The 16,183-nt window shown below is 52.6% G+C and overlaps 2 protein-coding genes across 6 annotated transcripts in view; one reads left to right on the top strand and one right to left on the bottom strand.

Annotated features, from left to right (window-relative positions):
• Window positions 1-6,118, top strand: part of Tnk1 (tyrosine kinase non receptor 1) — an 8,020-nt gene extending 1,902 nt beyond the window's left edge. For both annotated transcript variants that reach the window (XM_029546464.1, XM_021211912.1), the window contains 12 exons: window positions 59-272; window positions 422-492; window positions 616-807; window positions 1,289-1,444; window positions 1,550-1,833; window positions 2,116-2,389; window positions 3,446-3,540; window positions 3,865-4,029; window positions 4,252-4,331; window positions 4,837-5,150; window positions 5,232-5,327; window positions 5,436-6,118. In XM_029546464.1, coding sequence (XP_029402324.1) covers window positions 110-272; window positions 422-492; window positions 616-807; window positions 1,289-1,444; window positions 1,550-1,833; window positions 2,116-2,389; window positions 3,446-3,540; window positions 3,865-4,029; window positions 4,252-4,331; window positions 4,837-5,150; window positions 5,232-5,327; window positions 5,436-5,549 — 2,004 coding nt within the window. In that variant the 5' untranslated portion in view covers window positions 59-109 and the 3' untranslated portion in view covers window positions 5,550-6,118. The remainder of the gene's footprint in view (window positions 1-58; window positions 273-421; window positions 493-615; window positions 808-1,288; window positions 1,445-1,549; window positions 1,834-2,115; window positions 2,390-3,445; window positions 3,541-3,864; window positions 4,030-4,251; window positions 4,332-4,836; window positions 5,151-5,231; window positions 5,328-5,435) is intronic.
• Window positions 6,115-11,050, bottom strand: Plscr3 (phospholipid scramblase 3). Of its 4 annotated transcripts, none has more exons than XM_021211914.2 (8): window positions 10,683-10,801; window positions 10,301-10,468; window positions 9,802-10,040; window positions 9,674-9,716; window positions 9,353-9,573; window positions 9,001-9,162; window positions 6,985-7,146; window positions 6,115-6,812 (listed from the first exon to the last, which is right to left on the bottom strand). In XM_021211914.2, the coding sequence occupies exons 2-8, from the start codon at window positions 10,305-10,307 to the stop codon at window positions 6,756-6,758; spliced, it is 891 nt and encodes a 296-aa protein (XP_021067573.1). In that variant the 5' UTR covers window positions 10,308-10,468; window positions 10,683-10,801; the 3' UTR covers window positions 6,115-6,755. The 4 variants fall into 4 exon arrangements, with proteins under 4 accessions (XP_021067573.1, XP_021067574.1, XP_021067575.1 ...); XM_021211915.2 differs by lacking the exon at window positions 10,683-10,801 and adding an exon at window positions 10,851-11,050 and having other exon boundaries at window positions 6,117-6,812; XM_021211916.2 differs by having other exon boundaries at window positions 6,117-6,812; window positions 10,301-10,382; window positions 10,683-10,824.
• Between the last annotated feature and the right edge of the window lie 5,133 nt (window positions 11,051-16,183).

Here is a 16,183-nt window from a genome sequence, read left to right as displayed (position 1 = left end):
AAAAAAAAAAAAAAAAAAGAGTGGCAGTTGAGATTCTGTCTCTGTCTTTGGTGCCTAGGCCATCCATTTAAAGCAGACGGCCATCTTCCTGAGAGGCCTGACCCCAGACATGCTCCCTGAAGCCAGTTCCCTGTGGCTCCTTCGGCTGCTCCGGGACGTTCAGCTGGCCCAGTTTTACCGGCCCATCCTTGAGGAACTCAACGTCACTCGACCAGAACATTTTGACTTTGTAAGGCCTGAGGACCTGGACAACATAGGCATGGGCAGGCCTGGTGAGGAACCCCTGCCCTATGGCCCTGTAACTTCCCCAGCCTACCAGATGCTGGCCCTGCTCCCCCACACCTCAGGCTTGACTTCAGGTTCTCTTGTCCTCCACACTGCCCCCACTCTACCCTCACCCTCTGATTCTGGTCTTCCACAGCCCAGCGCAGACTTACTGAAGCCCTGAAGAGGTACCGGTCAGGGGTCAAGTCCAAGAACTGGGTGTACAAGGTATGTGCTATGGTGGTCGTGGAGGGCTTGTTGAGGGTGGTCTTTGAGGGATGATAGGCTGGGGCCGAGTGCCTGGAGGGTTATTGGGGTTCTCTACTCCCAAATTCCTATTTCTGTTTTCAGATACTTGGGGGCTTTGCTCCTGAACAGAAGGAGATCCCTCCACGCTCAGGCAGTCCTCTGTGCTTCCATGAGCCAGAGGGGGGACTCAAGTGTCTGATTCCAGAGGGTGCTGTGCACAGAGGGGAGCTGCTGGGTTCAGGCTGCTTTGGTGTTGTGCATCGAGGGCTATGGACACTACCCAGTGGCCAGAGTGTGAGTGTCTAGGGGCTTCCTTCCTTTTTTCCTTCCTTTTCTTTCTTTCTTTCTTTCTTTCTTTCTTTCTTTCTTTCTTTCTTTCTTTCTTTCTTTTTTTGTTTGTTTGTTTTTTTCGAGACAGGGTTTCTCTGTATAGCCCTGGCTGTCCTGGAACTCACTCTGTAGACCAGGCAGGCCTCGAACTCAGAAATTCGCCTGTCTCTGCCTCCCAAGTGCTGGAATCAAAGGTGTGCACCACCACACCCGGCTCTTTCTTTCTTTCTTTCTTTCTTTCTTTCTTTCTTTCTTTCTTTCTTTCTTCCTTCCTTCCTTTCTCTCTTCACTTTATATTCCGATCGCCCCCGCCCCCCACCCCGTTCCCAGTTTTCTACCCTCAAGGGGCTTACTTAATCTAAGGTACCTATACTCTCTTTATCCTTTATGCCCTCTGTTCTGGCCATGGTCAGTTACTCTGGGTGCTTCCCCCTCCCTCCTCCAGATCCCAGTGGCGGTCAAGTCCCTCCGTGTGGGTCCCGAGGGTCCGATGGGCACAGAACTGGGAGACTTCCTGCGGGAAGTATCTGTCATGATGAGACTAGAGCACCCACACGTGCTGCGCCTGCATGGCCTCGTACTGGGCCAGCCTCTACAGATGGTGAGTCTATAAGGACGCTGCTTTCCTCATAGCCCCAGGCTTGCTGTGCAGCAAGAAATACCAGTGGGGCCAGACTTTGGCTTACATGACTTTCTGTTCCTGCAGGTGATGGAACTTGCACCACTGGGCTCCCTGCATGCGCGCCTGACTGCCCCAGCACCGACGCCCCCACTGCCTGTGGCCCTGCTGTGCCTTTTTCTGCGTCAGTTGGCAGGAGCCATGGCGTACTTGGGGTCCTGTGGGTTAGTGCACCGGGATCTCGCCACCCGCAACCTGCTGCTGGCCTCACCTCGAATGATCAAAGTGGCGGATTTTGGACTGGTGCGGCCACTGGGCGGCGCCCGGGGACGCTACGTCATGGGCGGGCCCCGTCCCATCCCCTATGCCTGGTGAGGGGGCGTACTCTGATGGTCCCGGTTTGAGGCAGGGCTGGCAAGTCAAGAGTTGAGCAGGGCTAGAGGGCAACAGCCAGCTTGGAACTAGAGGGGGCGGGGCGGTTGGGGTGTTGAGTGGTTGTTACTCTTCTACAGGAGGCAGGTCAGAGGTGTCATCAGGTCAAGAGGTACAGAAAGGATTTTTGAGGCGGGATGGAGTGAGTGGGTACACAGTGGAAGGAAGGTGAGCAGGGCATAGACCTAGCCACTTTTAACGTTAACTTCCATTTTCCTCAGGTGTGCCCCAGAGAGCCTACGCCAGGGAGCTTTCTCCTCTGCCTCTGACGTGTGGATGTTTGGCGTGACACTCTGGGAAATGTTTTCTGGAGGTGAGGAACCGTGGGCAGGTGTTCCACCATATCTCATCCTACAACGGCTGGAGAAGGACCGAGCCAGGCTGCCAAAGCCTCCCCACTGTTCCAGGGCCCTCTACTCCCTCGCCTTGCGCTGCTGGGCCCCTCACCCTGCAGACCGGCCTAGCTTTTCCAACCTGGAAGGGCTGCTTCAAGAGGTGAGACTCCCCAACTCTCCAGATACACACATAGCCTCTCTTCCTTGTATTCTCTCAACCCAGCGTTCCACGCAGAAGACAAACATGGCTTGATGCCTGGGCTGGAATCTGGAACTCGGCTCAGAACCAGGTTCAGTCACTTCCTGCAGGAAGTGCAGAACCCTGAGGCGGCAGCCAAGGGTGCAAAGATGTAGCTGAAGAGGTGATGTCTGCTTCTGGGCCACCAAAAGAGGCCCAGAAACGATAGTAGTGGGTTCTCACCAGTGCCTGACAAGAAAAACCAAATAGATAAATAAAAGAAAGAAAAGAGATTCAGCGAGGGAGGGGAAGGGGAAGCAACAGAGCTGCAGATGCGAAGAGAACTTCGTCGGGGAGAGTTAGAACACTTGACCAGTGTGATAGACTGTGAAGAACCTAACAGGTATCCCCGGTCACTCGTTTTTGTCCTTGTTTAACAGCTCCAGGAGGTAATTACTCTTAATCTCTACTTAACAGATGGGGCACTTCAGCCTTTGACAGGTCAGTGACTTATCGAAAGTCACCCAGTAAGTGGAGGTGCAGAGAGTAGCACCGCCCACGTGACTTCAGAGCCGGGGGCCCTGAATCAGCTCGCCTACCGCTAGAGCACTTTGGTCTTCACTCCCAGGGCTCTTGGGAGCTGTGGAAGGCTGTGGATCAGGGTAGTTATTCCAGTCTAGCTGGGTTTGAGAACAGTAAGGCGGATGATACAGACAGTGGCTGGGAGGCAGGAGCCAGAGAAAGAGCTCCAGACCGGAGCTGGGGCCGTGGGCCTGCCCCTGAGGTGTGTGGGGGGCAGACCTGGTGGGCTTGCGAGTGAGCAGGGATGCTTCTCACTGAGTCCCCTTGAACAGAGACAAGATTCTCCTTTGTGGTTTCTTGCATCCCGTGTCCAGCATGACACGGGGTCCAGGTGAGCAACCCCACCTCGCTCTGGGTTGCCATGGGGAGGAGGGTATACGCTACAGAGGAAGGTCTTTCTCATTACACTTAGGACTAAGGCCAAAAGCCCAGCCACCCTTTCCTTCGTCTCCACAGGCTTGGCTTTCTGAGGGACGCTGTGTGAGGGAGGTCACAGAACCAGGTGCTTTGCGGATGGAGCCCGGTGACCCCATCACTATCATTGAGGGCAGGTGACAACCTTATGTTCCCTTAGCATCCATCCCCCGGGGAGGTGTCCTCCCAGCCTTCTTGACTCCCCAGCCCCTTTGGCCCTTTTGTTTTTCTCCAGCTCCTTGAATGTTGGTCTTGTGGGTCTTTTCGTTTTCCCACTGCGTTTTCCCACTGTGCCCTGCACCCCGGTGCAGCCCCACCCTCCCTGCTGGAGTCCTGCCTGGCCCACAGTGCCCTTTTTGTGTTGGAGAGAAAAAGGCTTCCCTTCCTCCAGGCAGATGTGGCCCGAGAGCAGCTGCCATTCTTCCTGACCCCGTTTCCTTCACCAGCTCTTCTTCCCACAGCCCAGACACTGCAACCTGGAAGGGCCAGAATGGCCGGACCCTTAAAGTGGGCAACTTTCCCGCTTCCGCAGTGACACTAGCAGACTTGGGGGGTTTACCAGTCACCCATCCAGCCCACAGAGGTTCCCCTGCCCGTGGAGAGAAATGCAGAGGGGGCACAGATGGGTAAGGCCATGAAAGGGTGGGGGACAGGTTGTGTTGGGGGGACTGCTGGCCAAATAGTGCAACTTCCCTGGGAGGAAACTTGGGAAACAGGATGGAGGACTGAGAATGGACTGGCCCCCAGCTGGAACTTCCCTTGTGGGTCATGTGTGGGACCCATGTTTTTTGGAAGGAGGCCATGATGTGGATGAATAGTGGAGAATGAATGAGATCACTCTCTCACAGGGACAGGGAGAAGGCAACGTTACAAGATCTACCCCCAGCATGGAACCACAGAAGAAAGATGCCCCTGCAGAGGATGCGAGGTGGGTGTGGTGGTACCCAAACTTTCTAATTCCCCTTCCCAACTCTGAATCCATACCTTTGCATATATGATTTCCTTCCTCCAAATACCATCTTTGGACAGATTATTTGTTTTGACTTTTTGAGACATGGATTCTCTGTGTAGCCCTGGCTGTCCTAAACTCATTTTTATAATCCAGGATGGACTTGAACTCAAGAGAACTTGAACTCTGCCTGCCTCTGCCTCCCAAGTGATGGGAGGCTGCTCCTGGCACACTTTGAGATCTTAAGATTAGAGGTTCTCCTGGTTTTCCACTGGGTAGCGTCTCCTGGCTTTGGCCCTCACACCGTTCTTTGAGCCTCTAGCTGTCTTGATTCCATTTGCATACCACCTAATATACAGACAGCCGAGGACAAGGCCAGCCAGCTTACCTAAAGATCCTTGCAAAATCACACAGCTCAGTGCAGATAGTCAAGAGAGCAGGAAGGTGGGCCTCCTCCTATGTCATTTCTTTCTCAACTCTGAAGGCATTTCCAAGAGTTTGGAATCAGTCCTGTCCCTGGGCCCTAGACCCACAGGAGGTGGTTCAAGTCCTCCCGAACTTCGGCGTACAAGAGCTATGCCCCAAGGACTCCCAGACTTACCTCCACGCCCACCAGACCTACCTCCGCGCCCACCAGACATTATCTGCAGCTCGTCTCAGCCCACCCAGCCCCACAAAGCCCGGCCCAGAAGAGAATCCTCACATAATCACCGCACTGGAGCACCCGGAGCCAGCAAAGCCACTGTCCCCTCTGGAGGCCCCTTGTCAGACCCCGAGTGGCAGAGGAAGATTGTAGAGGTGAGGGCTCACTGAAATGTCTTGATGTTCAAAGGGCCTGTAGGTTGGGACAAGGGCTAAACAAAGATTTGTCCCCCACAGGTAGAGCTGAGTGTGCATGGTGTCACCTACCAGGAGTGCCAAGTGGCACTCAGGACCACTGGGGGAGATGTGGCTTCTGCTATCAGGAACCTGAAGGTAAAGGCTAACCCCTTCGGCAGGTTCCCCAGTCGCCTGCTTCTGCAGGTTCCCCAGTCGCCTGCTGGGCCCACTAGTGGTCAGCTGCCCTACCTCCTGCTCACACAGGTAGACCAGCTCTTCCACCTCAGTAACCGGTCCAGAGCAGACTGTCGTCGCATCCTGGAACATCACCACTGGGACCTGTCAGCAGCCAGTCGCTACATCCTAGCCCGGTCCTGAACTCTGCATCCTCAGGGATGGACACCAGCATGGGACACCTGGTCTACTTAGGACTTGGCCTTACGGACTAATCAGAACACGAGGCCTTGACGGAGACACGCTGAGGGAGATTTACCTGCTGTGAGGAGTGACAGGAAGTGTAGAGGGCACTCGGGTACTGGCTAGTGCTTCCTCTGCGCCCTGCTCCTTGGCCTCTGAAGGGACCAAGACGGATCAAGTCCACTCTGCCTACTACATTCCCAGTTGAACCGGACTTGAAAGAAAAAGCTTTGGAGGAGACCTCTACTCACTACAGACTGGATCACAGCCCAACCGCTGTAACTGTCATTAGCGACTTCCCTAAACTCTATGGGGGCACCCAACTTAGATACTGACTTGGGGGCTGCTTTGGTTTGGTCCAGAATCATCATGGGTGATGAAAACTAATTTTTTGGATTCGAGGACTCCCCCCCCCCCAATCCAAATAGTATAGATTATACAGGCTGGCTGGCTGGCGCTAGCCAGCAAATGTCGCTCCCTTTGTGTTATCCGGTCTCTACCCTCTCCCATCACACCCAGCTTCTACTGTTTAAAAAGTTTCAAAGTTTATATGAGCACAACATACAAAGACACAGCCTCCTTCCTACAGTAGGGGAAGGAAGGGGTTAACGGTTAAATAAGGCACAGGAAGCTGCAGAAAGCACCCGCAGGGCCCAGGGGCTTAGGGAGTTGGCACTGGGGCCCAACCGCTACAGCTATTAGTGAGGAGGCAGGGGTCCCCTCAGAGTGCCACAATCGGAAGCTAAACTAATTGGCTAAAGTGCCATAAGGGAAGGGCGGTGTCTGCCATCTTTGGTACTGCTTGCATTTTACCCAAAAGCCCTGGGGTAAAACACAAGTCCAGGATTCCAGACGCCCCTGCCTGTGCAGAGGCCCCAGAGGAAGGCTGGAAGGAGTGGGCAGGGAAGTTTAAAAGCTAATGTGTGCACAGGCACTGCCGGGAGATGGTGAACACAAGAAGGAAAGGGTCTCATACATGCTCCTCTGCAGGGCCACAGGTGAAGGAGGGAAGGGATGGGACACAACGGCTCCCAACCACTCGGCCACCCTCGTCGGTCCGCCGCAGTGTATGCCAAGGAAAGGGTTGCTTCAGGAGGGAACGTCCAGAGCAGCCGACCATCTTAAATTCTGGTCCAGGAGATGGGTCTCCTCATCCTGAGGTGGCTTCTAACTGGTGATGGCAGAGGGTCCTGCGCCTCCTCGCTTCTCAAAGAACATATAATCCTAAGGAAAGGTCACTGTCAGTGGGAGATCTGGCTGGGTCTGTGTCGACCAGCTATTAACTTAGCTCTGGACCTGCAACCCACCATCCATGTCCCTGACCTTCTAGTAAGGGCCCAGGGACTGAACAGAGCGTCTAATAACAGGAAGGGAAGGGCAGGGGAAGCCGACTCACAATGAGGAACGTGGCTCCCAGCAGTACTGCCTTCACTCTCACATCTAGATCGACTGGGAACTGGAGGCCAAAGTCATCGGCGTCCGTGAGGGCTTCTCTGAGCAGCCCTCCCCACTGCTTGCTGATGCGGCCCACACTTCGAGATTCATCCTTTGTCTTCACCTGGTGGGAGGGAAGAAGGACCCGACTGGGGAAGATGCCTGTCGCCCATCTCACTTGCCTCCTGTCTCACTCTATAGGTACATGGGTGAGTTGTGTAGACTGCTCGGGGACGCTTCGCAATAGTGCCGGGTTTCTATTATGACAGCAGAGGGGAAACTGAGGTACCCTAGGTTTACATAAGTACACAGTGAAGATCAGGATTTAGATTCGGATCTGCCGCCTTCCAAAGGCCATGCAGAACTTAAGTGCGCATCGGTGATAGATGAGGAGTTGCTAAGATTGCTTTGCTCATCAGTATCCCTGACGCCCATGCTTGGTGTCCTATGCAAAGCACAGGCCCGAGAGAGAGGAGCCTAGCTGGGAAGGCAAAGGGGAGGTGCCACGAATCCTCCCAAAAGTGTGATTCTCAACTGCCAAGGCCGGGGGAGAATCCTTCCAGCACCGTGGATGAGCCTCGTCTAGAGGCGACCTGATCCCAGCTGACTGGGCCAACGGGTAGCCTCTGAGGGCCGCGGTTCTCGCTGGCCTCTTGGAACTCCGCAGTAACAAGGCATGTGAAACTAAGCGGCGTCTCAGTGACTTCCTGGTCCAGTGACTAGAACTGAAGTAATTTCCTTCTACCTCCTGTTCATCCTTTTCCCGCCTCGTCCTGCAGAGGCAGGGAACTTCCTGCAGCCTAGTCCCGGGCTCAGCAAAGTCTACTGCTGCCAACTCTGCAGTCCTAAGGCTGTGGCCCACGTACAGACCATTCAGGATTGTGTTAAAGGGACACTGACTCCCTGAGAACCCCATAGCACACACATTCCCATCGGAGATCACACAATTATCTCCTCTCCAACTGGTTCTCGGCACAGAAACTGCCTCTGACTACCACGGTGACTCACTTTTTAAAAGGCAACCTTAGTTGAAGCGCCTCTACTGGGTGAGACCTGGTGTTTCCCCTTTATCAGAATGGAGAATCATCCCTTAAAGAACTCAAAGAGTCTGAGCAGTGCTAAGAGCCAGAGAGTCTCCCAAGCCTCACGCTGGAATTCTCACCACCTGGGTTCCTCAGGCCCTGGGCTGGTGAGAGGAAGTCTCTGTGAGAAGGACGTCACCTGGACTTCTGGTCAGATGGGTCATTTGGACTTCTAGGTTTGCAGGACAAGCCAAGGAAGGGTTAAATTATGAAAGGGCCCAGCCCATGGCAAACTTATGCAGTGAAAAGACTGAGAGATAACAACCCTCCACTTTAGATGCAGGCTGGCCTCAGACGTTCCCCTGAGCCCCTACAGGGCTGCAGGGAACACTCAGTCTTGGACTGAAGAAGACATTTTTGGTTTCAGACAGGATCTTTCGATATAGTCCTGACTGTCCTGAAACTCAATATATATAGATCAGGCTGGCCTCGAACTCAGAGACCTGCCTGCCTGCCTGCCTCTGCGTCCTGAGTGCTGGGATCAAAGGTGTGCGCCATCATGAGTTCTTTTTGAGTGTGATTTTACAGGGTCACATCTCTGGGTGGAAGAAAACTCAGCGTTCAGTAGGGCTCATAACAGACTGGGAATGATAAGATCAAGGGTCTTAACCTTCGTTAGCATCCGTTAACATGGAAGCTACTGCCTCTATATTTTTTAATTACATTGATTGAGTGAGTGATTGATTGGTTGGTTGATTGATTGTGTGCACCATGGCATGTGTATGGGGAGGACAGTTTGCAGGAACTGTCTTCTACAATGTGGGACTCATGGCTAGAGTCCATGTTGTCAAACTTGGTGGCAAGTAAGTAAGTACCTTTACTCTCTGAGCCAGCTCATCGGCCCCCATCTTGGTTTGTGAAGAGCCTAGAAGTCACTGCCCCCTAATTCATAATACCTCAAAGTTGGTGTCTGTACCACAGCCACAGGTCCAGCAAGGCCCTACAACTCGTAGAACAGGTTGGCGATCCGCATCCAGGATGGAAAACTTAGGAAGGAAGGGGTGCCAGGTCTGTAGCACATGGCCAATGGTGGTGCCAGGTGGAGCCTGGACTTCCATCTGGAAAGGGAAGCAGACAGGATGACTGTCAATCCACGACACCTTGGCCAGCGCTCTTCACTGGTGCCAGCTGTCTTCTGACTGTTCAGACCCTCAACTAAACCGCCCCCACTCCTATGAAAGCCACAACTCTTTCTGCACTGCTTACCACACACCGCCCACCAACCACCCTAAAACCTGCCATGCCCACCTCCTGAAGACCACAGGGGCAGCAGCTGCAGCCACAATGAAGTGGGCGGAGGAGGCGGAGCACCTCGCGGTCCCCAGGGTCCGCTAGGCGAACACGAAGTGGTCGGCGGGCACCACAGCACAGGCGGGCACAACAGTTGCTCTCTTCAGCTGCCTGACCCAGTTGTTGTCCGGCTCCGGAGCGAAGTTCATACCTATTACAGGTCTCCCAGCCTAGGAACGCTGTGAAGGGCAACACGCTGAGGCTCGGGGGGCCACCTGCCCAGAGGCTCACCACTGCCAGAAACATCCCGAAGCCCAACTTGTTCCATCTCCTACTCACTTTCCACTCGTTCAGCCTTCTGATGAATCAAGATTTGATCAATCTGTAAAGAGTTAAGGGCATAGCGTTGACCTTATCCGTCACCTCGAACTTCAGTTCTCCTCCCAGCCATCCTCTCTCCCACTCACCTGCACTAGGAATTCGAGGCCAGGAGGCACCCCTGGCAATGGCACGAAAGGAGCAGGAGGCCCTGGAGCCACCGGGCCTGGCGAGGGGAAGAGAGCGAAGCCGGGAGCAGGGGCAGGCACCTGAGTGGGCACTGGAGCTTGTCCCGGTCCAGGATGCAGAGCCACCGGCTCTGGATATCCAGATGCCACGGGGTAGGGAGGTGGGGGCGAAGGGGCATAGCCTTTGGGGGGCAAGTAGCCTGTAGGGGTGCAGGGGTAGATTAGAAAGTTATATGTGGCCTCATCTTCTTTCTCAGCCCAAGGACCAGTAGCACCCTCGGAAAACGTAAGAAGAGGCAGAGAATGATGGGGCGGGGGGCAGGGCGGTGGCTCCCCAGGAGGAAGGGAGGGCCCCACGCAGCCAGTCTGAGCACATTCCTGGAGAATGTGTTCGACACCCGGCACCCAAGTTCCTGAGGGGGGGTGGGTAATGGAGACCCCCAACCTAGCACCAACGTACCTGCCATGGGAAACAGGAGGGGAGCCTTGGGCTTTTGGCCTAGGGGAGTCTTAGTTCTGGAGTGGGACAAGCTCGGGAACAGCTAGACAGACACAGAAACAAAGACGGACAGGCAGAGGCGAAGAGGCAGCTGCGCCCAGTATGGGCCCAGGGTCTCTAGGGCGGCACCTATGACTCGGGGAGAAACCGAAAGTGTCAGCGGGCGGGGCGGGGTACCTAGGACCCTGAATTTCCTTAGGGGCCCCAGGACCGCCCCCTCCCTTTGTTCTCCCATTTTCTGCGGAGATGGCTGTTGGCAGACGGCAGGGCAGATGGACCTGAGGTCAGACAGATGGCCTGACCCCGAGGAAAGTCTCCTTAACCCCTCTATGGTCCGGCTCACCTGAAGCCCCCAGAATAAGCCGGGGGGCCACGCACTCCGGGGCTCACAGGCGCTGGTGGAGGCGGGCCCAGATCTGACCCCACCCCCGGGTCGCCTAAGTCCCGCCCCCAGTCCGGGCGGGGCGACTGCGCAGAAAGCAGGCGCTTCTCCTCCCCAGGGGCCGCGGACCTTGGACCTTGTGCGCTTTGTTCGCTGTGGTTCCGCCCCTTCCGCTCCGACTGCAGAGGCTTGGAGACCTGGGCTGTTGGAGGGTGATCGCGGCCCTGTCCCCAGCAACAAGACCCTCGCCTTTTCAGCGGGTGGCTGCTCTGCCTCCCCACCGCGTGGCTGCTCCGGTCCCCGGGATCCTCCTCCCAAGGGCGGGTCGGGCCTCGCTGACGCAGCGGAACACCATCCACACTCACTCCTGGCCTCCCAGAGTTGGCTTGGTGTTCTTCTCAGGGCGACCTCGCTGTGTTCTCTCCCTGTCACAGTGTTGACCCACTAGGTCACCTCTCAGTTCAGGCACGCCCATTACACGCGTGACAGGCTTTCAAAAGGTATCAGTAATGAATGTGCATGAGGTAAGGCTCAGGGGAAGACACTTGAACAGAACAGGCCCTCCATTCCCCAGTATGGAGGCAAAGCATGGAATCCCAGCCTTTGGGAAAGGAGAGGCAGGAGTCACAAGTATGAGGCCAGTCTGTGCTACATAGTTCCAGACCAAGTCAGGGCGACAATAGGGAGACGCTCAAAAGACTCCTTCCCTCAAAAGAAGATAGCGTGGTACCTGGGCAGGTGTGGAGGGTCGCGAGTTCCAGGTCAGCTTGGGAGTGACCTGGGTCACTAGGGGAGATACTAAAGAAAGCTGAAACCAGCCCTTGTGCCGGGGTCTTAACTTCCTGTCAATTATATATTAGTGCTTGGGGGGGGGGGGGGCAGACTAGGGACTCTGAGAATTCTAGTTTTTCTAGTACAGCCCAAACCGAGAACTACTGTTTTAGAAGAACCCAGGAGGCTGTAGGCAGGGAAAGGTAAGGAAGAGGTTCTTGCAGAAATCTGGTCCTAGTGTGATGGACTGCACCAGAGACCAGGGCAGTGAGGCCGTGTTGATGTGTATCTGAGGGAACATGACTTCATTATGCCTCCAAGATAGGATGTAAGGAGAGAATTGCATGTTGTGCCATGCGAGGCCTCTGAGACCCTTCTGCACAGCACAGACCCTCCTCCCCCTTGCCTTGTTCTGCTACGTCATTTATTGCCTTCCTGTGCAATCCCTGGCTTCATGTATCTTGTTCTCTCTGTTGACCTTTCACCTCTAAGATCCCCTTCCTTTGGGGGGACTTCTTACTAGTGCTGGAAACCCAGCAAATGAGCGGAAGCTTTAACAGTCCCCAAATGCCAAACGAGCCCACTTAAGTGTAAGGCTGAGCACAGAGCAACGGGTGGTCACCAACAAGGGCCGTGTTTCCGCTGCTGAGGTTGGCATTCTTAATTTTATTCTGTCTATAGGTGCTGTGCCTGTGTGCATGCAGTGCTCAGAAGGCGTCGCACACACACACACACACACACACACACACCCCGAACTGGGCTTTCAGAGAGCTGGGAGCTACTGTGTGGGTTCTGGGCATCAAACCCAGGTCCTCTGGAAGAACAGTCAGGGCTTTGATCCCCTAGGCCATTTCTCCTGCTCCTGGAATCTGAATATGTTGGTTTTAGAAGAATTTAACTCTAGGAGATGATAGAGGAGAATGTTCTAGTCTTTTGTTTAAGACGGGTCTTATTGCCGGGTGTGGTGGCGCACACCTTTAATCCCAGCACTTGGGAGGCAGAGGCAGGCGGATTTCTGAGTTCGAGGCCAGCCTGGTCTACAGAGTGAGTTCCAGGACAGCCAGGGCTCCACAGAGAAACCCTGTCTCAGGAAAAAAAAAAAGAAGAAGAAGAAGAAAAAGGAAGCCAGGTGTGGAGGTGCACACCTTTAATCTCTGTGCTTGGGAGGCAGAGCCAGGCACATCTCTGAGTTCGAAGCCAGCCTGATCTACAGATGGACTAGTAGGACAGCCAAGGCTACACAGAGAAACCCTGTCTAGAAAAACAAACAAGGGCTAGAGAGATGGCTCTTCCAGAGCTCCTGAGTTCAGTTCCCAGCCACCACATGATAGCTCTCAAACATCTGTGATGGGATCCCATGCCCTCCTCTGCTGGGTCGGAAGACAGCTACAATGTACTCATGTAAATAAAATTTAACAAACAAAAGAAAAAAAAAAACCTGTCCCTGACACAATGTTTAAGAACTGACCCAAGTGGATTCTTCCTATCAATACTATCTTCACAGCTCCCTCTCCCAGTGTGTGTGTGTGTGTGTGTGTGTGTGTGTGTGTGTGTGTGTGTTCACGAGTAGGGGCACAAGCACATTTGTGCCTGTGCTGTGTCCCAGCCCTTGGCCAAGTTTTTTGTTGTTGTTGTTTGTTTTGTTTTGTTTTGTTTTGTTGAGAAAGGGTTTCTCTGTGAAGCTCTGGGTGTTCTGGAACTCACTCTGTAGACCAGGCTCCAGGTTGGCCTCGAACTCAGAAATCCGTCCGCCTCTACCTCCCAAGTGCTGGGATTAAAGGCTTGCTTGCACCACCACTGCCCGGCCCTGTCCAAGTTTTATCATCCTCTTGACCTACATAGTAGGTCACTCTCAACCCAATCCTGTTTTAGACAAAGCCCCGTAAAGGCTGTGAAGCATTTGACAGCTTCATTGTGGTTTTAAGCCTGGTAAACCAAACCCTTGCCTTCCTTACCTGCACTTTGTGCTCCCTTCAAATTACGCAGTCCAGTCCTTTAGGGGAAACTAACAGATATGGGAAATGCTTTGGACCCCACTGAATGCTTTGGCCCAGATCCCTTTCTCTGGCTCCCACCCATAGACTCCGTATGTAAGTCCTGGATGCCTGTGCCTTGCTGTCACGCCTAGAATTCTCTCACACACAAGGCACGCCCTTGCTCAGAGTGGGCCTTAGACATTTCCATAAACCAGGCCTATAATCTCAGCACTTGGAGGATGAAGGCAGGAGGATCAAGAGTTCAAGGTCATCCATGGATACACAGCAAATGTGAGCCCACCATGGACTGCATGAGCCCACTACACACGGACAATGGCAGTTTCAATTAGAAGCTTGCACAGACTCAGACGTTTGAACACTTGTTCTTCAGTGGGCGGAACTATCTGTTTAGGAAGAATTGCTAAGTGTGGTCTTGCTGGAGGTGGCGTTTCAGTGCGGGGAAGCTTTGAGGTTTCAGAAAGCAAAGATCAATACCTCTCAGCTTAGTGTTGTAGACGGAGATGTGAGCTCTCAGCCACTGCCCCAGTACCACTTCCGCCTGCCCGCCCACTGCCATGCTCCCCGCTAGGATGGTCATGGACTCAGCCTCTGAAACTACAAGCCCCACAGAAACCTTCTTACATAAATTGCCTTAGCCATGGTGTCATACCACAGGCACAGAAAGGTAGCGAGGACACAAGCGAACCAATGCTGTCAGCACAGGAACCTGCCGCTTGGAGCTGGTGGGATGGCTCAGCAGGTAAGAAGAGCACTTGCTGTGGAAACTGGAGGACTTTTTATTCCGGAGCCCATGCTTGAAGGAGAGAACCAGCTCCGGAAATCTGTCCGTTTGTCTCCACACTACCCACACACATACAATAATAATAAGTTTTTTTAAAAAAATAAAAGGAACCTGTAGCTCAGCAGGGACTAGGGTAGGAAATAGAAATTCTTGTCTTAAAAGTATGCAGATTAAAAAAAAAAAAACAAGTATGCAGATATACTGAGCATGGTGGTACGTGCATTTAATCCCAGGCAGAGGAAGGCAGACCTCTGTGAGTTCCAGGCAGGCCTAATCTACACAGTGAGTTTTAAGACAGCCAGAGCTATGGAAAGAGACCCTGTTTCAAAACACCCTGGTCTCCACCCACCCACACCCCCAAATAAAGATCAATAGTTCAGAGTCACATTCTAGTCCAGCCTGGATACAGGAGACCCTGCTTCAAAAAGACAAAACACACACACACACACACACACACACACACACACACAAATAAGAGTATAGGGGGTGACTTCAAACTAACTTCCTACGTACCCTGCACATAAGAGTTTAAGCAGACCACGCAGTGGTGGTGCACGCCTTTAATCCCAGCACTCAGGAGGCAGAGGCAGGAGGATTTCTGAGTTCGAGGCCAGCCTGGTCTACAAAGTGAGTTCCAGGACAGCCAGGGCTACACAGAGAAACCCTGTCCAAAAAACAAAAAACAAAACAAAACAAAACAAACAAACAAAAAAGGAGAGATAAAGGGAAGAATTGAATGCAGGGAGGGATAACTGACACAAGAGGCCTTCTAAGAGGCCACATGGGAGTTTAAGCAGCTTAAGGCCATCTGCAAGGCCTGCAGCCACAGCACAGGAATTCTTACCTCATGTATGCCACACCGATTTTTTTCCTTATTCCCATTTATCCTATTTTTCTCTTACCTCAAATACTTGGGAGTGCTTCTTTCAGCCTGTCTCGCTAGTTATTTCTTTTGCCTAGAATACATTTCTTGCTTTTGGCCATGGTCAAGACATCAAGTATGTAGATGTAGATACTGCTGCTATTGTCCTGGACCTAAACAACCTTGAGAGAGTCTTGTTATGTAGCCTAAGCTAGCCTCAAATTTGTGATCTCCAGCCTCTTATTTCCCAAGTACTGCATGGCCTACCTCATGTAACTTTGTTTTATAAAGCACAATTTGTATAATAAATTGAAGATACACACTTTATTATTATTATTTTTATTATTACTACTATTACTATGCCTGCATGTATGCCTGTATGAGGATGTTGGATCTCTGAGAACTGGAGTTAGAGACAGTTCTGAGCCACCATGTAGGTGCTGGGAATTGAACCTAGGTCCTCTGGAAACGCAGCCAGAGCTCTTAATCACTGAGCCATCTTTCTAGCCTAAAGGGACGTACTTATTTTCTAAAGGTATACACTTAGAAAAGTATGGGCTCGGGAGAGATGGCTCAGCGGTTAAGAGCACTAATTGTTCTCTCAAAGGTCCTGAGTTCAAACCCAGCAACCATATGGTGGCTCACAACCATCTGCAATGAGATCTAACACTCTCTTCTGGTGTGTTTGAAGACAGCTACAGTACATACATATAATAATAAATAAATCTTGAAAAAAAAGAAAAAGAAAAGAAAAGTATGGACTGTCCCTAAAGCCTGGCATTTTAGGTAATCTTGTTCAGTTCTGCCTTTCTCGCTAGGCCCTCCTTGGTGAAGTGGAGCATGCTCACTGCCCAGCTGTCCCTCTACTCTCTTCCTTTGCAACTAACAACCCATATGCTTGTGTATTTATATTTTTTTAAGGTTTACTTATTTTATTTATTTATTTATTTAGGTTTTTCAAGACAGGGTTTCTCTGTATAGCCCTGCCTGTCCTGGAACTCACTTTGTAGACCAGGCTGGCCTCGAACTCAGAAATCCTCCTGCCTCTGCC

This window comes from Mus pahari, chromosome 14 (assembly GCF_900095145.1).
Source record: "Mus pahari chromosome 14, PAHARI_EIJ_v1.1, whole genome shotgun sequence".
Lineage (NCBI taxonomy): Eukaryota > Metazoa > Chordata > Mammalia > Rodentia > Muridae > Mus > Mus pahari.
This window is presented reverse-complemented; position numbering and strand designations above follow the sequence as displayed.